Source organism: Dromaius novaehollandiae, chromosome 2 (assembly GCF_036370855.1).
Source record: "Dromaius novaehollandiae isolate bDroNov1 chromosome 2, bDroNov1.hap1, whole genome shotgun sequence".
Taxonomy (NCBI): Eukaryota; Metazoa; Chordata; class Aves; order Casuariiformes; family Dromaiidae; genus Dromaius; species Dromaius novaehollandiae.
The window spans coordinates 12,734,915-12,760,215 of record NC_088099.1 but is presented as its reverse complement, the minus strand read 5'-3'; the positions used below and the strand labels follow the sequence as shown (position 1 = coordinate 12,760,215).

Below are 25,301 nucleotides of genomic sequence, written 5' to 3'. Positions count from 1 at the left end.
AGACATAGGCAGTGTCATTATTAGTGATGCATTATAGTTCTGAAAAGCTCTTGATGATGCAGACTCTCTAGGTTAACTCTACTGTGCATAATGACCAAAGGAGAAAAACATGAAAGAGGAGACAGAAGACTGAGGAAAAATACATAAATAAATGTATTTCACTAACTGCTTTCTTCTCTCCTATTCAATTTCTGAAGTAAATACAAGATTGCAGTGTCTCCCTTTGCTTGTAAAACTGCAAAAATCAGTGAAGAGGAGATATTATAATGAAGAATCAAATTTTTCTTATACAGTAAAGTAGAACTTATTGCCAAAAAGTTGCAATATTTTCCTTTCTCTTTCTTAACCCCCTCCCCTTACAATTTTATTCTTTTCCAACCTTTCATCATAGAAAAACTATATTTGATTATATTTTTTTTTCCAAATATAGAGAATGTGTTTTGGGAACTCATGACCAAGAAATTATGAGAGATAACAGGACTGAAAATGATCCGCAGTTTTGCATTTTCACTGTGTGTATCCTCTGACTTACCCCTTTCCTTTTAGTGTTCTTCATTTCTAAAATTGCTTGTGATTGTTCTATTATGGCTGCTTACAGTATTTATCTTATGTAGTTTGGTGTCATTTGCCTGCTTTGTCTGATTTTCACAATAGAAGTACATGTGCCACCATTAGAGAGGTAATCTTGTGTCTGCTATACAGAGGTCTCATAAAAGACACATTTCAAAGATCTTCTATTTCAAAGGTACATGGATGTATAAAGTAATTTCACATTGTCCCGCTGTTGTCAGATATCACACAAGTCCATCAGGCTCACAGACTTTCTGAGGCACTCATTGAATTCAGACTACCTCTAATTTACATGGCATAGATGACTTCTGGCCTGCTGCAGCTCTCGTTGAGATCTGTGAAGAACTGAGTTATTAACCGGTGTTTCAGAATCAGCTCCTCTTGGAATCTGTTTGGATGTAAGGACACTCGCATGGATTTCCATCAGTGTAACTATGCCAAAACACACCATACATATACACATCACCTTCAGGTAGACCGAGTTTTTTCCAAGTATCCTTTGTGTCTGGCCCTTGGATGCCCACTGGCATCTCTGTGGTTTTTTTAGTTACATCAGTGCAAATTCCCTCTTCCCCAAAACCTAGACTAGACAGTTCCATAGACAAAATTTCAGGACAAACAAGTAAAGTTTGTTTTTATGTAGCCATGTTTTTAGTTAATCACTGTGTTAGTGAGGGTGATTAAGATAAGATGCTAAGGTCACACATTCTTGTTCACAAATCCATGGTTCTCTGATTATGAAAGAAAAAATAGCAGGAAGAAGACAATATAAATTATAAATACAAATAACCCCCTCAGTTTTCCTATTCAGTGGTGCATAATCAATACAAATTCTTTTCAAACCTGAGTATAGTGTGAAGCAAGAGCTATCTTTCTTGTCATGCCTCCTGACTCCAATATCATTATGTATCATAATTGGGTCTGTAAAAACCTATTAGGTAAGATGAGAGAGGAGGTGTGAAATACAGAACCAAACCTGCTTCCCTGAAAAAAGCATATGTGAGTCAAAATATTTCACCTTTAAACAAAAAAAAAAAAAATCACACAAACAAAGAGTTATATTCTAAGTAGGATGGAAACATGAGATACAATCACAGAGGAAAATGTCTGGCCAAAGTCACTGCCAAGTTAAGCAGAGCAAAGTTAAAGCTGGCATCTACTTCCCCTTCAGTTCAGAGCTTCCATAAATAGAGTTGTGAACTCAACAAGAAAAGACCACGTTATCCTTGTGTCTTATTTAATTTGACCTTTTAAATGTCTTATTTCCAGTGAGGCTGCTTTAAAGATTTCACATTTTGTATGGCTGAATGCCATATGGTGAAACTTTTCTTTTTCTATTAAGTATTTCTTTTTCTTTCTTCCTCACCTGTCTTCATTCTCTCCCCTTAGCTTTAGAAGGTAAAAATTAAGTAGTCACTAAGACCTTAATTTGTCAGTCCACCTTCTGTATCAGCAAAGCATTTCAGCACATATATGGAGTTAAGCAAGTAATTGATGAAATACAGACACAGGCTGGAGACTTAGTTTGTGCCAAAGTGGTTTTAGGAAAGGGAGCCGAAAGTTTCAATCCTGCAAATGGGCTGCCACGCATGCAATAGTGTCGTGGTTTTTAGTAAGGTCCACGCAGTGAGCTGCTTCCTGTGGAAGTGCTGGCATGAATGCAGTCTTACTGCTCTGATGGGAAGAAGTCTTTTGACATTTAATATAAGCACAGCCCACCCATTTTTTATTGGGATGTAAGGGAGGTTTTTAGCTTGGTTGATTCCACGTAATTCTCTGCAGCCTCCTGCGCTTCTGTCAGCCACAGCTTCGTCCTGGGCTCTGGCACAGTCGCGCTGCCCCAGCAGAAGCTCCTCCGGGCTGGGCAGGCAGCTAACCACTTGCACCCTCGCAGCAGGATTGTGTGTCAGGGCCGAGAGGAAGCAGAACGCAGCCACAACCCTGTAGATCGTAGAAGGACCATTCTCTATCCTCTAAGGACCACAGGGACCTTCTGTGTGCTTGGGACTCATGCAGTTACCACAGGTGGCATGCTCCTCTCTGACAATAACAAAACATGGGAAAAGCTCCATGAGCAACACTTGCTGGAATATAAGCCATCAGCCAGGCAGTGTTTTGGTCTGAAAGGGATCAGGTGCATAGCCCCAGGAAGGGGTTGCTTCACAGGTTGATTAAACTCATATTTACTTCCCCAAGCAAAACGCAAAAGGAGTGGAGGATGTGTCAGAGATGCAATACATTTAAACAAATGCATCAGAAAATGTAGAAATTCTGTAAGATGCTTACTGAGAGAGCAGCATGTTTTCTTTCTCATTCAGGTCATCAGTGAGATGAATGTCCATTCTCAGCCATACATCCCCTGCAGGAAAGAATACTGTCTTGCAGCACAGGTGTTGCGCAAGTGTAGTTGAGAGCAACATGAGATTCATTGGCTTGCCAAACACAGAGTGCTCCCTCCATAGTTCCCAGCTGTCATTTCATTCCCTTCACCCATCATGACAGTGTTTCATGGCAGTCACTCTCTCCCATTGCTTTTTCTTTGAAACAGATCATCCTTTACATCAGTAATTACTCCCATCATGATGCTCTGGCTCTCCTAGTCTGATTTAGATTTATCCAGAATTATTGTGGTATTAGTTATTGCTGATGAAGGAGCTAAGAGTATGTGCAGTTGAACTTGACAGAAAAATTCTCACATATTAAACTGGAATCTGAGTCCAGAACAAATTATAGTTTCAAATGTGAGGAAGGTCTGTGTGATCATTTCTTAGGCTGGACTCATGTTGTTAGCAACACAAGAGCCTATGTTGTGAGTAGAGCTGGTCAATTTATTCATTGAAAATAAATTATTCAATGCACTTGCCCATTTTTCTATTTATGAATCATTTGTGAAGCATTTTTGATTTCTAATAATGTGTTCATAAGCGTCTGCCCACATGGATTATGGAACAAATCTCAGCCTAAGGGATCTTTGCAAACTATTAACGTTTTACTAGTAATTATGCACTGTGAATGCAGTAGTTCATTTCAATCACATGGCATCATTTATGCTTCCTCTTTGAATGATGTAATCTAACAGGAGGATAATGACTAATGCAAGTAGAACTTGGAGGAAAAATAATCATTCAGGACATGTTGAGAATCTGTACTATAACAAATAAAGCAACCGTTATATAGATATTTGAGGAAAATTATTATACCTTCCCCCTCAAAGAAAGCCAAGCAAAGATGTCATTTTCCTTCATAAAATTTCTATCATTAGCTGTTTTTTTTTCTTTTTTGGGTATTCTGCCAACCCTAGACATGACATCAGCTACTGTGATGACAACTGTGAGTTCTTTTTCTTCTTTCCTGACAGGTACCAGCAGCGCAGAAGTAAAGGAAAATCGAAACATTGGCAACCTGGAGGATCATCCAGTATCCTCTAGTGAGAGAGCAAGAGGAGGAACATCCAGCAGTAAGAGAAAAAGACCCTTAGAGGAAGGCAACAATGGCCATTTCTGTAAACTCCAACTCATCTGGAAGAAAGTCTCATGGTCAGTGACACCAAAGAATGCTCTGGTTCAGCTACATGAACTTAAACCAGGTTTACAATATAAAATGGTTTCCCAGACAGGTCCAGTGCATGCTCCAGTCTTTGCTGTCGCTGTAGAAGTAAATGGACTTACGTTTGAAGGTACAGGACCCACAAAAAAGAAAGCCAAAATGCGTGCTGCAGAGCTAGCTCTGAAGTCTTTTGTTCAGTTCCCAAATGCATGCCAAGCTCACTTTGCCATGGGGAACTGCATCAACCCATCCACGGACTTTACTTCTGATCAGGCAGACTTTCCAGATACTCTGTTCAAGGAGTTTGAACCATCTACACACAGCGAGGACTTCTCAGTCTATAACCCAGTTAATAATGAATTGCTTTCCACTGCTTATCGACATGGGAGGTTACTCTGCCATACATTGGACTTAATGGGCCACAGTAAGCAAAACAAGCACAAGATGGCATCCAAAGCGGAGAGCGAGAAGAACCCAGTGGTGCTGCTAAATGAGCTGCGATCGGGACTGCGGTACGTCTGCCTGTCGGAGACCGTGGAGAAGCAGCACATCAAGAGCTTTGTGATGGCAGTGCGAGTGGACGGGAGAACATTTGAAGGCTCAGGACGTAGCAAGAAGCTGGCAAAAGGCCAAGCAGCGCAAGCTGCTCTGCAGACCCTCTTTAACATTCGGCTGCCCAGCCACATTCCCAGCAGGAGTAAATGTAACCATTTGCCACAGGTGAGAGCTCTCAGGTAGCCACCACCCAGTTGGAGGAGTTTGGTAGATTAATGTGATCTGTGTCGTTATAGCTGTTATTGCTCTATGAGATGGCTTCTCTGAAATTATAATAAGTACCATGCCACAGTTAAGCTCTCTTCTCATGGAGACAGCCACACGCCACAGGAAAAAGCTTAAAAATTGTATCTTAAAATTGTTGGGTACAATTTGAAGGCCTTTCCATAAAAGACATAGATGAGAGGGCAGAATATAGGGGAAATGTCAACATTTCAGTCTCCTAGAGAGAATGATAACATTGACACAGGTGGAAAAAGCAGGTCGTTTTGTAGTGTTGCCTCTTTCTTCATGGAAAGGAATCCATAAACAAGAGACAACGGGATGCCCCATAGCCTCCTTTCAGAGTCAATTTTTGTTGAGGACAGTGCCATTCAGAGGAGATAGCAATGACAAGGAATGTGCCTTTGTCAGAGCAACTCTCCTGGCAACACGGCTTCAATAAAAGTTAAAGGAATTTTATTATAGGTCTATTTTTTTTTTCAAATATATCTCCAACAGTACAAGAAATGGTTAATGCTCTGAAGTTTTCCTGGAAAAAATGTAGAGATTACTAATGTATTCATATAGGAAATATAGATCTGAGGTACATACTTAGTGAATCAAAATTTCATAGTTGGTCGTATGCCAAAGGCTATCTTAGCATTGCATGCTCAGAGTTGTGTCAATTTGCTAGGTTCAAAGGAAGCCTGGATTTGCAGACACTGAGAAGCATTACATAGGTTCAATTAATTTCTTGGTTTGCTTGCACTATCCTAAAAGGTTTGATCCACCAGCACCAGGAGGTGATCCACCACTACAAAGCTCCCTTTATGAAGGGAGTTGTTAATGTCCAGGATTTAATGCAAAGCACTAGGAGCTCTAAGAGCCATTCTACTGCTGGCTTGCTGTGAGACCCTAGGCAAGTCATTTAAATCCAATATCCCTGTCTAAAAAATGGGCATATTTTATGAAAGAACACTTTAAGATCCCTAAGTAGTGTGTAAATGCAAATTATTAGTAGCAATTCTCATGAACATTAGTAAAAATGTTCATTAGCAAGAGGGAGTTTGATCTGGAAATGAATCCTGTATGTGACATGACTGCCTGCAGTTTCCAGGAATTATGTTTGGTGAACCAGAAGTTCCCTTCTTATGTTTCCAAAAAGGAAACATAGGAAATGTAAGAAATTCTAAAATAAATCATAATCCTCCCCCTCTTTCCCTTTACTTCATATTAGTAAACTCTATGTACCAATGGGAGAACAACCTAATTTAATAAAAACAATGACCTTCACAGTGCTTTGCACACATTTCAGAAATCTTGGCTAACCTGGCATTTTCCTCCTCACAGTACCCCTCTGAATGGTGAATGAGATTTAAATGAGAGATTTATGCAGTTTCCCCTATACGGTTTCTTGTGCTAATTAATTTTGTAAAAAGTAAAGTTTGTTTTGAAGAACATGCCTATCCTTCCCCATGGAAACCTAGCAACTGGGTATAGAGAAGAATCCCTCCTCCCATCTTACTTACTGCTTTGCTGTCCCCAGTGAACTTTGCTACGTGGATCAGCAGTTAAATACCATGAACTAAGAAACCTACCATTCACAAGATAATGATTTGTCATGTTCTGAGACGGCACAAGTATCATCACCTCAGTTCACAATCTCCCTGAACTATTCCCTGGTTGCTCAGTTTCATAATCATCTTCCACCTGAATATCACATCTTACCTGGGTCCCAAATTGCTCACAAGGCAACCCATGTATTCTTCAGGGTGTATTTTCTTTTTTATGTCCTTTTCTCCCTTCTGCAGACTTATGCCCTCCTTATCTTCATCTCCTCAGTGTTCTAGAAGTATAAATGTCAGCAAAAAGGTGCCATTGAACTTTCTCTGTCGGTATTTTTTGAGTGGTTGTGTTTTGTCCAACTAAAAGATTAGTCAGACCCTTTTAATGCCAGAATTCAGCATATTAATTGAGAGATAAACCCTAACACTGATTTCTGCTTACTTCCCTACTAACAACTTTCACCAACTGATATAGCAGCCATGACACAAAATCCATGTTCATGTTACTCACTTCAGTCATAATCTAAATTCCACTGAAACCAACAGATTTCCATGGATTTCAGCTAGGCTATAGTTTAAGCATTAAAATCAGAAACATCTTTACTTGTTCTTGCTGTATTTTGCGGTATCTCATACAGTGACTTTCTTTGCTCAGTACTTCAGCCCATCTGGCTGTTTTGAAGTGGTGGTAACTGTATCAGTGAGAGTGTTGTTCTCATTGAACTGTGGGCAGAATGAGCTGCCCCAAAAGTTGTTTCAGCTCTTTCTTGACTCCTTGATCCTCTGTGAGCCATATTCTCAAGGACACACTACAAGACACCTTTTCAAAGCTATGCCTGCTTCAGCTTCAGTAGGCCTTCAGTAGGCACAGCTTGTTTGGTGTCCAGGTCTGTTTAAGTGCAGGAGAGTGCCACACAAATGGCTCAAATGGCTTAGGGATAGATTTTTGAAATTTCTTCACAGAATAAGAAGTAACTATTGTTCTATCCAACCACCCATGCTTTTTCTGTGCTTCATCTTACTTGTTAGGATATCAGATAACTAACTCAATGATAGTAGGGAAAAGCAAACCAGATCAAGTGTAATAAGTTTCACCTGTGTTTTCAATATCTTATAGAATTCAGGAGTATATTTATCTCTGTGGTTGTCCCTTACACATAGTATTCCACCTTTGCATGTCTGCATGTTCCTGTTGCCCTTGCTCTCATCAGTGGCTTTAGCAGGCCAGTGTTTGGCCTGACTGCAAGTAGGAAAGGCCAGAAATCTCGTAACACTGGTAGTCCAGTTCTACTGAACTTACTTACAAATGTCCCAGTGCCTGAGGAAGTGTCAAAAGAGTTCAGATGTCCTTATGAACTGGACCTCCAGACCTCTGACATTTGTGCCTTCCTCATCAAAACGCCCAGTGGGTGCCTGCCGTTCCTAAGCCTGGCCCTCGGGCATGCCCTCTGCCTAACAGGCACTTTTTGTGCTGACCAAGGGAGTTTCAGTGTAAAAATGTCAAAAGAACCACCATATCCTCCAGTCTGTCCTGATAGGTACTGCATACGCAGGAGGCTTCCTTAACCACCAGGAAATGGAGAGCATAGATATAAAATCCTGCCACCTCGATCCCTTCTGTTTCAGGTAAAACAAGAAAATGCAAGAACAGCAAAGCAAGAATAGCTGAATTCCCTAGGGCCTTTGCAGTCCAACTTGCTTCTTCAGCTGCCTCTCCTGTCCCTCACCTGCCAATGCTGAAATTCCTTTGTGAAACAGTTATAGCGTTTTACAGCACTGATGCTTTCTTAAAAGAAAATCACTGTGCCTCTGATTTCTTCTCTGTGATTGTTCCACACTGTTCTGGGGCTGACTGCAAAATTATACTCCAAAAATTAACAAAAACACATCACGCTTTATAACAGGAACATTTTTTAATCTTATAATTTAAAAACGATATAATTCATATTACAGCTTCTATACAGCTGTCAACAGTGCTTTGATCCAATTCTGTGGTTCTTAAATAGGTACAATAATGGCTTGGAGACCTGAGCCCTTGAATGTGTACAGGGTGAATAGGGGGTAGCTGAGATAGTCCAAGACCAGTTGAAATGGTCACAAGATTTGCCCATCAATCTACCAGCTACTACCCTTCTTCAAACCAGGACTATTATCCATGTTATGCCATGGAAGTGCAAGAAATAATTGCTACTGATGGTCTGAGAGTACGCATACCATGCTGATCAGAGTATCCAAGAAAGGAGGCTGGATATCTGCTAAACTAATGAAAAACAGCAGAGATAAAGTGAGTCAAGAGAATGGAAATCACAACACATTGTTGTGTGCCTTCTCTAAGTCACTGAATACTACCACTTGTTTCCTAGCCTACTTGGTATAAGCTGATAATGTCCATGAAATAATGTTCAATTTCTTTGATTATCAACCTTCATGGCAGTCTGACAATTGTTTTCCCCACCTTGGGAACTAATATTCTTGTAATCCAAAATAGGAGACAACAGTGGAAAGTGCTGACCCAGCCAGCCCTAAGGAATCTGCACTGGTAGAAATCTGCTCATACATTCCCAGACTTTCAGAGTGCAGCGTGCTCATTTTAGGAAATCAAGGTGACCCCCAACTGCATCTGACCAGTTTACAGATTGTTTTTCTAATCTTGTATTCCTTCTAATCTATCTCACTCAGTCTAAACAACACTCTTACTGCTGTAGAGCAATACCATTAATTAATATTGCCATAACAAATTAGTAATAGAGGGGTGCTTGGATTTCAAATGGACCTAAATTAAAAACGAAGAAGTGTGAAAATCGCATTCACTCTGCTTTGAAATTGCTTAACACTGCTGTTGCTGGTTCAGATCCAGAGCCTCCAGAGCAGTAGCCAGTTTGTTTATTTAAAGATAACCTCACTGGGTATTGTGTGTGTATCATCAGAAAGAAGCAGGGCTTTTTCCTTCTGCAAATAAGGCTAACCGTTTGAAGCCAGTTAAATCCTATATTTGCCATAAACCTCATTTGCAGACCAAAACAATCTGGGTATCCCCATTGCACCAATTCTTCACAGAGTGCAGGTCAGGGATTCCTACCAGCTGACTTCAGTGTCACCTAAGTGAGTAATGTCATGTGAAGAATGGCCACTGTGGTGCGTGAAAAAGCCCAACCTACAATCCACTTCCCAAGAAAAGTCTGTCTCTTTGTGTGTTGTGAAATAGGCTTCATTTTCATGCGGTACCAATTGTTCCTGCCTCCTTCACTTTATTTCTCTAACTATCCTCATTTGCCAGCTTCCTTGCAACCATGCCCTGTCACCTGTGTTGCGATTAAGCTGGGGCGAAGGTTGTCAGTGATAGATTTGACTGGTGCAAAGAGGGACAGCACATAGCTGGCACCGAGTTTTGAGAAGCCACTCCAATGTGTTTATGTGAACAGCTTTGTCTAGTCAAGCTACAGTTTTTATAACTTTTCCCATCTCCTACTACACAAAGAAAAGCAGCTGAGAGGTATGTGTGTAGCTCCTGACAGTGAGATGCAAGAGAGGGAAATGGCAGGGACCGGAGAAATGCCTGTACAATATAATTTTTTTTATTATTTTCAACCTTCTATTTCTGATTCTCTGTAGGTGGGAAAGTTGCTTTTTATAATCAGAGCAACAGGCAGTCAAGACATTTATAGGATTACAGTTTCTTAAGGAAAACAATGGCAAAAGAACCAATTTAGAGGCACAGCGTTAGTGCACTGGATACTGTTATTATTATCCTGGCTGCTAATAAGATTGCAGTCACTCCTAGGCTCACAATTGGGGAACCAGGACCACCTCCTCACCCCCATACAAGCCCAACATAAAAGATGATTATTGTCCCAGAGAGATTACAATTAGAGTCCTAGATGAAGAAACTACCACGTTTTAATATGTATAATCCATGCAAAATCAAGGGGAGACGCAGATGGGCTATCTATGCAGAATCAGAGGAAAGAACTAATAAGGCAGAAAGGCCTCTGCCCTCGCTCTCATAGTATCAGCACACGCATGCAGCCGCACTGAGGGGTTTATACATGAAAATACAGTCATTGCTGCAAAACAACACATTATTTTGCACCAGCTGAGCGATGATAATGCTCCGACTACCTGCCGTTGGCAAACGCAGGGTAATTCAGCTTGGCATAGCCCCCAGGAAAGGAGGTGCAAGCTCATTCCCACGATCTCAGCCGCCCCTCAGGCTAGGGAGGTGTGCACAGACAGATCTGTGCAGCTCAGCCCCTGGTTGGCCTCTTGTTACCTTGTGGCAAAGCAGTATTACTAAACCTCTGTTATAATAAGCTAAGTGATAACAGGTAGTTTATAGACAGACAAATGAGTGAATGCAAGGAACTAAGAGACAAGGAGATGTCTTCTGTCATGTAGAAGAACGAGCTTGCTTTAACCTGTGTTGAAGTTGCTGCTAAGGGCTGTCCAAGGGAGTGGGTGGGACTGCCTCTCAATGTCCAAGGAACTATGCTTTTGGTACTAGAGTTATGCCATGAGCCCATAGCAGGGAGGTCATGTGTTTTCAGTCTGGAAATGGCAAGACTGTGATTTTTGCCTGCCAAAAGAATGAGAGCAGCCGTCTGCACAAAGCACTCGCTGCAGGAATATGCATCTGAAATGGCATATCAATCTTCACGCAAACAGAGCCAAACTCAGCAGGAGCGTTCCTGCTGTGGTAGCAACCTACCCATGCAGTTTGCCACATTTTGCGATGCTGTTTGACAGGCCTTGCTGCAGCGAGGTGCGTGCCCATTTGCCCAGGGGTGGGGAGGGTGAATGCATGAGAACATCTCACCTCCTCTCTCTCCCACCCCACCTTCCCTTCCCTTACCACCCCTTGCTCAAGGCTTCCCAGCAGCCCTGATAATGAGGGACTGAGGCCTGTCTGGGCCAAGGTCACTCATGGCACAAGACAAGGAGGGAAAGAAGGAGCATCTGGGATGCAGGGTCACAGGAGAGCCTCAAAACCAGGCTTGCCTCCCTGCTTTTACTTGGAAGATGAGAAAGGTGGAGGCTGCTTCTTGGAAGGCCACACTCCTCTTCTCCTTTCACATCACACCACGCAGAAGCTGGGTCCATCCCACCCTCGTGCTCTCCTTGGCAGCCACGGCAGGCGGCTTGGCTCTCCAGGCTCCCGCAGAGGCAAGGTGGCAGCATGGCTGTGATGGGATGCTTCCCTCAGGAGAAGAGTCCCTGCAGTGGCATGCAAGGGTAGAATCATCTCGTGCTCCAGACCCTGGGCTCAGAGATATGGCCCAGACATATGGCCCATGGGGCCAGCATGGTCAAAGTGCAGCATAGCTCCACAGGGAACAGTGTGGTTAGTGTCACTTCCCAGCACCTTTGACTTCCCAGACAACCAGGTCAGCTGGGAACAGTCTTCAGCAGGAGCCCAAAAGGATTCCCTGGTACTGACATAGCACAGGCTTAAGCACTCTGCTACCTCCACTGTAATATACTGGACATGTGAGGCTTTGAGTCCTGCATGATATAGAGCATACTCAGGACTTTCAGAGCACTGGGTATGCTAAACCAAACACGTTTGACAGAGGTGTGGAAGTCCAAATATACTGCTTGTCTAGCGAACAGTAGTTAAGAGAGCTGTAATGGGGGTGATGGCTCATCTCCATTTAAGAAATGAATGAATAATTTTAATATCTTCAGGGAGGAAATCTTTAGAAACCAAAGGCATTTTTCTCAAGTGAGTATGTATATGTGTGTGTATATATATATATTTATATTTTAAAAAATGTTTAAAAGCAAGCCAAAATGCATCATAGCTATCTGAAAAAAAAAACTAAAAATATCTCATTTTCCTTTATAAAGCATCTGAAGAGCCCTCTGTGACTAAAGTGCGTTTAGAAAGGGATGAATCTGATTTAACTGCTTGACCTGGCTGCTAGCATAATAGTAAATACATCATTCCCTCTATATGTCCGCAAAACCAGTGTTTGACTTCTTCCCTTCAGAGTATAGATTGCCTATTAAGATCGGATAGTGAGACACAGTGTAGACTCTGCTAACTCCTGTTATTTACCGCTATGAACCAGACTCACCTATGCAGGAAGCTGATGCTGTGGATCTGATTTGTGAAGAACTGTTATTTGTACGAAGCATTACGGGGAGAGAGTTGGTTGAGAATGATTAGGGCTCAGGCAGCAAGCAGAGCTAGTTAGTACATGAAAGCTGAATCCCAGTCCAGAGTCATCAACACATAAAACTTCCTTCTAAACCAGACACTCTTACAGCTGTCAGAGGCGCCTTTGTTGCTTTCTGGCTGTTAAGTGAGCTAGGGACACTTCAAAAAACTCCCGGCAAGCTGGACCTCATTAAAGCTCCAGCTTCCTCCTGGACTTGCATCCTTACATTGTTTATGATGCTTCATTATTATCTACTTAATACAAGCCATGATCGTTCTGCTCCACTAAATGGAGCTGTAATACAAGCGCCCGGAGTGAATTTTTCTTTGGTTGAGTTCCATGCAAAGCCTTCGCTGTTTGAGCTGGAGTGTTACAGCCATGCCAAAATTGCAGTCTTTATCTATTTTTATCTGTAGTCACATCTAGGAAGCCTTAATTATTCAGACAGATTTTTTTTTCTTCTATGTGCAGAGTATCAGAATCAAGCTACCACCATATATTTTACGATGACTAACTCCCTCTTGTGGTGCTTGTGCCAACTATATGGTACGCATAGTATCATGATGCAAGGAGAATGATGGATAAAACAAAATGCCAGGGCCTTTGGAATAGCTGCAGTTCAGAGCCAGCAGTTCCCTCAGCACTTCAGTGACTCTCTTGGGGAAGTAAATGGACTTCTCCCTTCTTGCTGCATAATGGAGAACTTATTTTTCTATTTTATTTTATGGCATCTGTTAGTGTTTAGACAGTGCATTTGTATAGTAGTTTTGGAGAAAAGCAAAATTTCTCATTGCCTTTCAATCTCAGCTAACTTGTTCATGCATACTGCAGTGTGAAAGGAATGTACACACACACATACACACACACATAGTAGAGTCTTTAGGCATGTCATAAAATATTCAATATATGGAATATATTTAGGACTTTAATTTTAAGATTGTTCAAAGCTAATGAACAGAAAAGGCTTGTTGTTGTTGTTGTAATGGATATATAATGTGCTCTATCTATTTACTAGTACAAGACATTGCTGCAACCAAACAAAAGTAGAAGATTGGCTCCTACAAGTTGAAGTTCTTTTAGAAAGTAAAATCCTTTGTTGTTCATTTAGTGCTTTCTTTATATGAACATCTTACTTGAGATGAGAGTTTGGATCTCTGATGGCAGCAAAATTAGACAGAGCAAGTTCCCCCACACTCACACATGCATGATGTGAACCTTTGTTAAGATAAAATATTTCTGCGAACTCTTCAAAAACATAAATGGGAGATAACTATGTATATTCACTGGGAAAGTAGGTAAATTATCCATCTCCTTTCATCACAAAGTTCTACTCAGCTAAAACAATCAATATTCTCTAAGTCCCATGGTACCCATCAGCTTCTTAGACTGAATTCCAAGAAACATAACTTGTTAATATATCCATAAACCTTTCCCCCTCCTTCAGCATTTTATCCTCCACCTTAAATACTTCAATATTGTCTTTAGATAAATTCATGCTGCTTTTTTTGCTTTCTGTTTTCTAATTGAAAAGTCAAAGTTTAATTTCAAGCAAACTAAGAATTACTTCCTATTTGTCTTCTGTACTGGTCTAGACATTTGATATGAAAGCACCTGTGATTGCTCTTAACCTCTTCTTCATCACACCTACTGCCAGGCACTAGCCAAATAATCAGACCTTATAAATTCAAACAATCCTACCTTAAAAATCAGTGCTACACTGAGGCGTCCCCCAAATGAACGCATGTTATTGAAGGCACACTGATTTGCTGTATAAATTCCTTGGGCACTATTTCTTCTCACTGTCTTTATCTATCTGATTCACCTCTAAAAACTGAAAGTGGAAAGAGAACACCGCCTAAACAAACACACTTGAGTCAAATAAACAAAATGAATGTGCTTCAGTTTATTCAGAGAAATAGCCTAGAAGTCCCACAATTTCTGTTTTGTTTTTTTTTTTTTCTTATGTCATTTCATTGTTGAGTTCCTATTTTTAGGGCTGCTTCTTTGAACTGGGTGCTATTACTCACAGAAATAATTACAGTCAACTCTTTTCCTTCCTATGTGGGTCACTGCTTTATTGGGTTAAACGCAATGAATAATGTGAGTCTCCAAGGTCTTGTGGGGAGGTTGAAGTCTGCAACACTAGCTTCATTTCATGTTTGATAATTAGGTTTTATCCAAATCAACTCTGCACTATACTTTTAAGGAATAATCCTCTCAGGAATATTGGAGAATAAACTCATTACTCTCGAGTCAGCCCCCTCTTTTCTTCCACTCTCCTTGATACACACACGAGTCACTCCAACTCTCAGTACCTAATGATCCATGTACATTCATAATACGGAACAATAGTTCATAATAGCAACACAATTAAGCCGTTAGGGCTTGGTTGTCCTGGTCATTGCAGAGAATCAGAATCTAAGAGATGAGTAGAAATTGAGTATTTATATTTAAACCTATCAAGCTAGTCAGAAACCCTTCACAAACCAAGTCATTGGCCATCAGTGTTCAGAAGCCAAAAAAGCAGAGCTAGAAAATAAAAGGGAGCAGTGGCTGATAACACAACAGCCATAAAGTCAAGTTCCTTGAAGGCTCATGGTCATGGCAGCAGTGAGGGGGACAGATGAGCTCACTGGATGCACACCAGAAGACACAAATCTGAGCCACTCTGAAGTCTCTGTGTCTGGGTGTCAGCAATTCAAATGAAAATGGAAGCAGAATAGATAGCCCAAAACTGTCCTCAGCAGCCAAAAGTTAACAATTATGCCACCTGGAATAGCAGCATGATTCACCTAAAACAGTGCCCTATAATAACACTAATAAAAGATCATTATGCTAACAGTGCTGGTGATAACGTGGAGAGAAAAAGAATGGCACAGGAGGGTCACCATTCTGGAAGCCATCTTCACAGATGCTAAAGGCAGTTATCAGCCCCTCCAAAAAGAGTAAGCCCTGGCACATGTATACATACGGATCACACATATCAGCAGCCTCTGAGCCCAGCCCAGGGGTTTTGCTCTTCCTGGCGAGAATTGGCAACACATTAAAACACAGTTTTAGTTTGCTGCCTTTTGTGGCAATGCATGCTCAAGGTCATCCAGCATCTTTACCTGATATCCACAGAGGGAGCTAACGCTGTCTTATTAGCGTAGGCTGACTGCTGTGACTTTCCAACACTGGCTGCTGGTAATAGCCCTGCTGTCCTGGAGCATCTCTCTGGCACTTGATGACTTGGGGGATCTCACTGGAAAGTTCATCCTAGAGATCATACTATAGAGTTACATGGACATTACCAGAAGAGCAGGTGTGACTTCTTGACACAGAAATGTTTTTTCCCGTTTCATGCCTGTCTTCTTCAAAAATACACTTTCTTTAATGCAGCAGCACATTCCCTCTGGTCATAATTCGTACACATCTGTCTGAGTTTCTACATGGCCTAAGCCAGCAATAGTTATCTAGGGAAGTATCTTAGCGCTGCTTCAGGTGTCCATGAATTGTATTTGCCCTTGTTCGTCTAGGAGTTGGCTGTTAAGTGGAGAAGGCATCAAGATGTGTTAAAAATGTATTTCTTCACTAAATAAACAGATATTTGACTCATAAATTCACATAAACTCTAAAAAACAAAACTGCAAAGTGCCTAGGTTGCCATATAAACCCCAAGCAGAAGGTAGACTTCTTTCTCTCTCTTTTTTTTTTTTTTTAAGTGGAGGGTGTTTTTGTTCATAATCATAACAACCGTTATGACAGGGCATGCCCTCTGCTTTTCCAGGACAAGAACCTTCAGCTGCATGTTTTACATTTGGACTTTGAGGGAAAGTACAAGAGGGATTCGGCTGCGGCTGTCACCACGTTCTGGAGAACACTGACAGGGAATGAATGAATAGCGTTCCCCAAAACACTGGCAGGCTACAGCATAAATTTTCCTTTTAAATTCTGCAGTCATAAAAAAGGGCTCAGTAACATAACTTTCAGATTTACTAGTCTTTGATATAGATATTTTGAAATCTTTCCTTCTATGAATAGGCAGGAGCCAAAAATGAATGTAAATTTTCAAAAAATTATATCTTTTCCTGCAGCTTCTCTTGCATGTTACGAATTTAGAGAGATCTTAAACCCTCCCTCTTAAAAAAAAAAAGGAGGGGGAGTCCTGTTTCTTTTATCAAAAAGCTTGCAAACAAGCCAAACTAGAAAGCTGAACTCCTTAAAGACAGAGTAACCTTCTTGCCATGTAAATAAGCTGAAATCAAGCTGAAATCTGAGCAAAGATTTCCGAGCTGCAGATCAGGAGGGACTTGTACGAATGGAAGGGATCTGGTGGGGAGCCCGCGATAACAACAGGTCATAAGATAAGTGCCAACGAGGCCGAACTGATCAGCAGGAAGGAAAGAAACACTGCAAAGACAAGACAGAAAAAAAAGGCTTGCAGGCTGCCTTTGACAGAAATTGATCTGAGTAAATTAAACACTGGCACAGTAGTGGTTAGCAGCCCCTTTTTCTTTTTATTTTTTCCCCTCTCCCTTCCTAAACGTCAGATGTTGGCTGGGAGGCGAGAGCTGCCGGCTTGCCTTTCCTAGGCAGTGCTGTTTTGCACGTGGAAGCAGCGCCGTTCTCTGCCCCAAACCTGAGAGGCACTTGGGGGGCTCAGGAATAAACGCTCAAAATGCAGAAATGACTCCATCAGGTACCCGGGAGCTGTCGCCCGGGACAAGGGGCAGCGTTCAGGGGCTTTGGTGGAGGTCAGGACAGAAAACTCAAGTCTGGGAGGGAAACTGTTGGCGTTACAGTGCATTCCTGGAGGGAAATCCCTGCAGAGGACTCCAAAGGAAGACAGGGGGAGAAGCTCCGGTGGCCACCAGGAGCTGTGCTTTGCTACCCCTGCCACATATGGTGTTCCGGGAGCTTACTTCTTTGCACATATACTTGTTATCATCACAAATGTTAAGGGTCCTTTTTGTTGTTGTGAAATTAAGATGATTAACTGAACCAAGGTAAACAAAATTTACCCTGATATGAACGGGCACGAAGCCACACAGCAGTGCAAGAAGCCAATGCCTTTATTCCAGACTCCAGAGCAGAATCCGACCCTGTGGATTTATAGTGAATAAAATATCAAACTTACCCTGAAATATGTTGTAGCTGTTTCTCATTCCATCGTGCAGCTGATAAATAGCTAATCTCCAGTTCAGGCCTCTCTATTTAATTGAGCATAGTAAAAAGTTTAGCTATCTCTGACTGAACTACTTCAGCTGAATATCCTTAGTGCAGCGCTTCTGGCCTCTATTAAACGCCATTCTGATAAAGTCTGTTTTCTACTACTATTAGTTTCTCTTTTGACACAGCTGGCGTCTGCTCCTGCTAAAAGCATTCAGACCAGAAGAAAAATCTGCTGAGAAATATATTATTAGGAAGCATAGCTAAGCATCATTAATAGTCGGAGGGCAGAGCATTTCCCCTTTATTTAGGGTACCAAACAAATACATTTCCCTCGCAGGCGGCCTCAGCCCCACCATTAAAATTGATAACTTTGCAGAGCGGAGGCTGAAGGAAAGGGACCCTCTTCTGCGCGAATACCCACCCGGCTTGCTGCACGGTCCGCTTACCTCGCTCAGCGCTTTTACCAGCCGCCCGTCTGGCACCGCAGGCTCCTGCCGCCCTGAGCTCCACTGCACCTGGCCACGGCCCCCGTGGCACGGCCCCCCGCGGCACCCACTCGGGCACAGCTTTCCAAAGGCCTCAGCCTTGTTCCCCTTCCCCGGCTCCTGCCCGACCGCTGCTGGTTCCCATTTTCCCTTCTCCTGCTGCTGCTGCCAGGAGCTGGGCTGTCTCCCACTTCTGGCCTGAGCAGGCTGGTGCTGGAACTGAGAAAGCAGCTGTAAGAATAGTTCTCTACAATTTTAGGTCAAATACTAGGTGCCCTGTCCTTGTGATAATTGCTTACACATAAGTGCATTAGCACAATTGCGTGCGCAGTAAATTGGCAATGATCTGACCAAAGGTACAAAAGCAAGTGCAATAATAATATGCATGTGTATGAAATACAACGGTGATCGCTATCTAATTAATTAATAACTAGTTACTGATTAAAAGAGGAACATCTGGGGCTAAACGTGTCCTTGACAACACTAACAGGATTGATTTAGCACTAAGCGTGTTTTACAATAAGGTATATAAATGCAAATAATTGCTTCCACTATATCATGGAATTAGTTCCAAGACAGTTCAGCTGATTACTTCAAGGTTTTATCTGTGTTCTCTAGCTGCTAGATCTGTTACCATTTTGCACCTTGCTAGCTGGTAGTAAAACGCTGTTGTCTGTTTACATGTATTGCATGCAGCAGAAGCAGAATCGATGCTGTAGGTATATACAGCACCTGCACAGCAAAGGTTACCATGCTCGGGAAATAGCTGATGAAGACTTGAGGTAATGAGCTGAAACATCCTGAAAGTAATTCCTAGCAGCACTAAAGACAATAATATAACTTCCCCTGACATGGGTAATCCTCAGCAGACTGAGGGAAGGATAATTTTTTCTGGAAGGGAGTTTCGTGGTCCACTGAGAGTTTGAGTGAGATATGGGATATACCTAGCAAGTGAGGAACAGCTCATAACTCAGGAGAGGTGGAACCTAAATGGAGTCACGGAGGTCATTCTTATTTTATCACGGGAGGAAATGTGCCCTGTATATCACTCAGACTTTTCAAACATTTGGTTACAGATATAATTCTTAGCGTAACAAATTGTTCATGGTTCTTTGTTTCGGATTTCTCGGCTGAAAAGACTTTAAAACAATTAAAAACTATTACAGAGGGGCAATTTGCCCTGTTAGTTAAAGCTAGACTCTTTTAGATCCAGATATGTTCTGTGAAATCTGTGGGAATTCTGTGGTTTATGTAGGGTGTAGAATGGTAAGCTAAACCTTTTTGTTCTCTTTGGTACATTTTTTGCTGCTGCAGTGCAGAGACGGGAAGGGCCAGTAAGGCAGTCAAAGGAGTTTGCCAACCTTTTTATCTCCCCTCGTGGTAGCAGCCATTCGTGTGATGGGAACATTTCTACAGAGTAGATTTCTGTGCATGTTTTTGGACTGCATTCCTAGCAAAATCGGGTTTCTGTGATCTTGCTCTGCTGCTCCTGGTAACTTTTGAACCTGTTAAGCTCTGTTTGATAGCAGCAGATATCTCAAGATGCTAGATTTCTATCTGTACAACTTTATTAAAATTGGGGTCTTTATAGAAGCGAGAAAAACCCAAGCTAGTGCTGCTCTGAGGACAAGGCAGGTACAGAGCAGCTCTTCATCTGCTGGGCAGCGGCCAGCGGGCCGGGCAGCATGTCAGCGAGACATATGGGGACTTACTGGAGCCTCAGAGAACAAGAAACTGGTCCTGCTTCTTTTTCTCTTCTCAGTGCAGTGGGTCTATGTGTGCTCTTTTGTAGAGATTTGAGTCCATTCGAGCCTGCAGACTCACAGAGGGGGTAAAAGGAGACTTGGGCCTTGTAAATGTTTCCCTGTGGCTGCAAGTTATCAAACTGTTTCTTAATTAAAGTCTACATAACGAATCAATTCTGTAATCATGATATTGTTGTGCCTATGAATTGATAGAGGTTTTGATATAACAGACTTCAAGTAGTCTCTTCCCTTACAGAGACAGATGGACTTCTCTTTTTCACTTAAAACAGGATTTCTATGTTTTTGATATAAAAATATGGGCTTGTGGTAGCCTCATGGAGCAGCTGGTTGTAATCTCATCAGTCAGGAACCTTTCTGCTGGCAGCACAAAGCTCATCACAGCCTCCCAGGGTACAGCCGGGACAGCAGCGCCTGTCTCTAGCGCAGAGATGCACGATGGTGCATGTTCCTCTGCACATTGAGGACCCGACATGCATACGCAGGTCCGTAGCTTGTGGAGAAGCCCACCCTGCCAAGTCTAGACATCTGTGCCAATGTTGGGAAGGCTAGAAAAAGCATACTAGCATTTCCTGCAATCACAGCTTCAGTGGGTTCGTTGAGACATACCCCTGAAGACAAGGTAGAGTCTGCATTTTCGCTCGAGGCAACCTGGCCACTGTGCACGTTTCACACTTAGAGCTGGGCATTGCATCCAAAAGTCTATTACGATAACACATATCTGGGCCTTCCAGAGTCAATGGAGGAATCCAGAATACAAGAAGAAAGGATGTCAAGTTCTGTCACACATACTTGGATTTCAGTGTACTAAGTAATTTTTCCATATAGAAACATTTTCTCTTTTATGAGACCTATGAGTCTGCTCTTGCTTTGTACTGTACAGAGCAAAGTACCAGGCAAAAAAATTATGGTAAGCACTGGGACACTGTCCTATTGAATTAGGAAAGTGCACTGTAACATATTCCCTGCGGATGGAGAGACTGAACCCATGTGTCAGTCTGGGACAAGACTGGAAACTGCAGATATTGGGAAAGTCATATCAGTAGTTGATCACTGAGACCAAGAGAGTAGGCAAGGAAAAGGCATCATTTATTTTATTTATACCTCCGGGGATAACCCCCAAATTGATCATCTGAGTTTAAGTGCGTTCTAGTAACAGCTGTGAACAATTTCAGTGTTTTTCAATGCAGTGGATCGCCAGTTTAAAGGATTATTAATAATCCTGAAAAACATATTTCTTCTTCTCCGAAAAAGTAAGAAGGTAAATTTGGACATGGAATTGTTACATTCTCATTTTTTTCTGACTAGCATGTTTGGTTAATTGGGTATTTTAATCGGCAAAAAGCAGAAGGTTGGGAAATGCTTGGTTAGGGGATTTTGCTATAAACAGGAAACATATAGTAAGTCAGTTTGTTGATGAATCTACTACGGTACAGTTGCTATAGGATTGTTATATATGTTTTACAGTGCTATGGGGCAGGTGCTAAAATCCTTACTTGGGCAAAACTGAAGTCAGTCAGTGCTGACATTATATTAAAAAGTGACGTTTGTATTAAGCAGCTGGGAAGGATGTCGCAGTGCGTTACAGAGTGGGGCAGCCTGTGAGGCTCTGGGGGGTTCACGGGTAGCATTTGGGGGGAGGACACTGAGTCCTTGTTAAGTGGAAACTGAGTAAGCAGGGAACATTGTGACAGGACTATGGAAAGAATGTAAAGTCACATTTTTCAAATATACATTGACATACTAGTTTCCACTGAAGTCAGTGGCAAAACTTTGTTTGGTCCACGTTTTCATTTTAGGTGACTGCATTTAGGAAGTGTTAGAAAAGGAAAGGACTGGGATACTACCATTTAAAAACTGCACTGATGGCAGTTCTCAACTAGCTGCCTGTTTTCCAGTCCTACCTGGCAGGGGTAATCAATAAAGCATAATTATCTCCTCCATTTGTAGTGATGCTTGTTCTGGGTTTGAGTATAGCACTACAGAAAGGCCATATTAGGAGGACCTGAACGTATGTGTCAGGATCAATTCAGAGTTTAAACTGCTTATAATGGCTTTTTAATGTCAATGCAGATATCTCTGATATCACCTCTCTGATATGTCACCCTAAATAGAGGGTGACAAAAAAGTAACTGGCTGTGTCACAGGCTAGTTTTGCTTTTGTCTTTTGCAAGGATATTGACAACTTGAAACCTAGGCAAAGAAGGAAAAGTAGTACTAAATACATCGCTGTGCATCTTGCTGCCATAGCTTGTAATATTTTTGTTTGTTTTAGCTCCCTTTTCTCTCCCCTTGTTCCTTGAAAGATTCAATCAGCAAAAAAGGAACGATGATCACTAATCAGGTAATTTGTGGAAAGATTGACATTGATCATAAAAGGTTTTGATAAACAGAGCAGAATATTTTCGGTTTGCTGTTCTTACGAGTCGCAAGTTACTGAGCCAGTTGCAGGAAACTGCGTTGCAACATGTTTACGGTCAGTGCTGTGCTTGGGAGCTGGCTGAGAAGGTTGAAATGGTCCCTTCCGGCTTTAAAATCTTTGGTTTTGAAATCGTTTATGATTCCGTCAGGTCAAATACAACGGATACAAATACAACAACTTTTTTTAAGTTATTATGTCCCTTTAGCAGCATTATTTAATAGTCCTAAACATTCGTGTTAATAACGTGTGACAGGCAAGTATGGTGGGAATGCTTTATGATTGCTCCTTATGTGATATCATGCTGGGATTGCAGACCCGTGCTCTGCTGTTTATATTATCTGTACTTCACTTCAGACGTGTTTTATTATGGTACTTTAAAAAGGAGAATGGAACATTTTATCATATTTTCCTGCCAAACCCCTTGTGTCTATTTTTTTCCTTAAAGAATTGTTTTTATCATCTATCTTTTACTGTGTATCACAGCGTTATCTTCACCTGTTAGGGGAAAAAATGAATGGACTTACAGTGTACAACAGACTGACAGCAAATCATAGCATGGATGTTCCCTCCAGAATGACAGTTATACCCTAGATGGCATAGTGACTAAATAACTCATTGTGAGAAACTCCTTTTCGCAGACAGTTGTTAAATTGGAGGTATTACCAAAACAGAATGTAAGAATTATTGCTTGCTCCACGGTCATTTTTCTTTAGGTAAGGATATTCACCTGTTTTTTTGCCTTCTATAGGAAGCAAGCTCAAAGAACGAGCCCAGTCCTCAGCATCACTACAGCACCATTATGGTTTGTGCTGACTTAGTATTTCCACTATACACCTCGTTTTCCACACAAGTCGTGAGCTCAGGGTTCAATCTGCAGTCTAGGCTTACTTGGGGGAGAAATAATGTGTTATACACTTTGGGGACAGAGCTCAATCCTTTTAAAATTTATCATAGAGTGAGATAAAAATAAAAATGAATTATTTTAGATGGTTTCTAATATTGTTTTTTTCATTCCCGTAATAAAGAAGCTAGATTTCAGTTTGAAGTTGAGGTTTTGGTGGCATTTAAAGGGAAATAACTGTAGCTGTGCATAGATAAAAATCATTACATTTGGATGAACTGCTTATTTTATTTAGAAAAGTGCCTACATTTTTACAGTGAACAAATATTCCAGTAACTTTACTGTATAAACTCAGTACAAAAAAAAAAAAAAAAAAAAAAAAAAAACAGTTATCTCCTGCACTCTGAAGACTGCAAGGTATTTTGTTTTACTAGCAGATCAGCACGGGATCAGCAGATCCTGCATTACTGGTTGCTTTCTCTTTACCTATTTTAAATTGAATACTGGCAGAATAGATCAACAAAACAGCACCCACTCAAAAGAAAAGAAAAGTGATTGAGGAATTACTTGCCCAGAACTCATGTGAAGACAACATTCATTGTCAGAGCAAAGAAATTCATGATGCCTTCTAACAGTTTATATCAGTTTATAACATTATGTCTATCCAGTGCATCAGTGGCTTGTCTAATGTCCATATTTTTGCCATAGATTTTGTCCCTGCCCAACCACTGTATCCTACTGTAGCCTTTCCTTTCGGAGATTTTCAGTGCTGCCCGAGTCCACAAGACAACAAACCCTGTTCTAGGACTCTCAGGTGTCTGCCCTGGAGAATACCTTACTGTGGCTTCCACAAAACAGCCTCAGGATCTGTGAATCCTGCATTTGAGCACTCTTCAGCTTTTAAAGTGGAGAAGGAAGCAGCAGGTCTTCCGAGAGCCTCGGGCCTGGGTGGAGGGTCCCTGCAGCAGCTGTGGAGATGTTCAATGCCCTCCCAGATATTTGCAGTGCTCCTCCACCAAAGCTGCTTGCTCCACTGCTTGGCTGCTGAAATGCATTGCACAAGTGCACTGTAATCCACCGGGACAAAGGAGGTAAGGTTACCTTAACGCCCACTGAGAAGGTGGTTTGAAGCCTTTCCTATGATGGAGTACGGAGCATAGATTCAGTCTCTGCCACCAGCAAACTAGGGGGGGAGGTCCCTCCATCCTGGACACGCTCGTGAGCAGCTGGGGATGGCAATGTCTCCGGACAGCATCACTGGGTCTCGAAAGGAGGCCTGCCTGCAGCTTCATCTCCAGTAAGGTCTACGCAGTATGCCTCAAGGGAGGAAAAGTGCATATTTTAAGCATATTCCCGACACAGAGTCAGCTACATACTAGGGCAGTTCTGTGGCACCAGACACAGCCGACTGGGCGCTCCTGCGGTTCCCTCTGCCTCTCGATGCCCACCACCGGCATGGGCTGCACGTAGACGCCCTGACTGCACTGGCTTCCCCTGGCTCGGACCGTCATCTGTGTTTAGTCCAGGGTCTGTTCGCACTGCCCATAATGTTTAGCAAAGTCACAGTGTGTACAGGCTAGGAACAGGCAGTAATCTATTATCTGAGCTCTTATGCTTGAATAGTTTCCACTCCCTGGACACTAAGATGTCTCACACTGAGCAGTGGACTTTGCTTCACCTGTCCAACAGCCCAGTCAGCGCTGAGTGCACAGAAACCTGTCCAGCAGGATAACTAGCGTCGCCCTCTGGGATAACCGAGCCTTGCCAGCCCTGTTCCTGCTTTCCAGAGCCTGAAGGACAAATTGAGATTGACTCTTGCTTAAACATGAAGTAGGGATGGAAGGAAAAGCCTTTCATTCCTGTCTCACCAAGATCTAAGTATATGAAAATAGCATGGCCACTTCTGGGTTTGTAGGGTTTAACTTCACCCAGGGTTTAAAAGCCAAATCAGATTCAGCAGGTGCAAGTTTTCTGTGTGGCCAAGACTCAGGTTCTGTTGGAAATCTATGGGCTCAGGCATTTCTGAAATTTTTCCCTGTGC

The 25,301-nt window shown here is 42.0% G+C and overlaps 1 protein-coding gene across 1 annotated transcript in view; it reads left to right on the top strand.

The window, feature by feature from the left end:
- The window catches only part of ADARB2 (adenosine deaminase RNA specific B2 (inactive)), a 326,098-nt gene that overhangs the window by 214,377 nt on the left and 86,420 nt on the right, over nt 1-25,301 (top strand). The window contains exon 3 of the mRNA XM_026103332.2: nt 3,929-4,836. Within this exon, the coding sequence (XP_025959117.2) occupies nt 3,929-4,836 (908 nt within the window). The remainder of the gene's footprint in view (nt 1-3,928; nt 4,837-25,301) is intronic.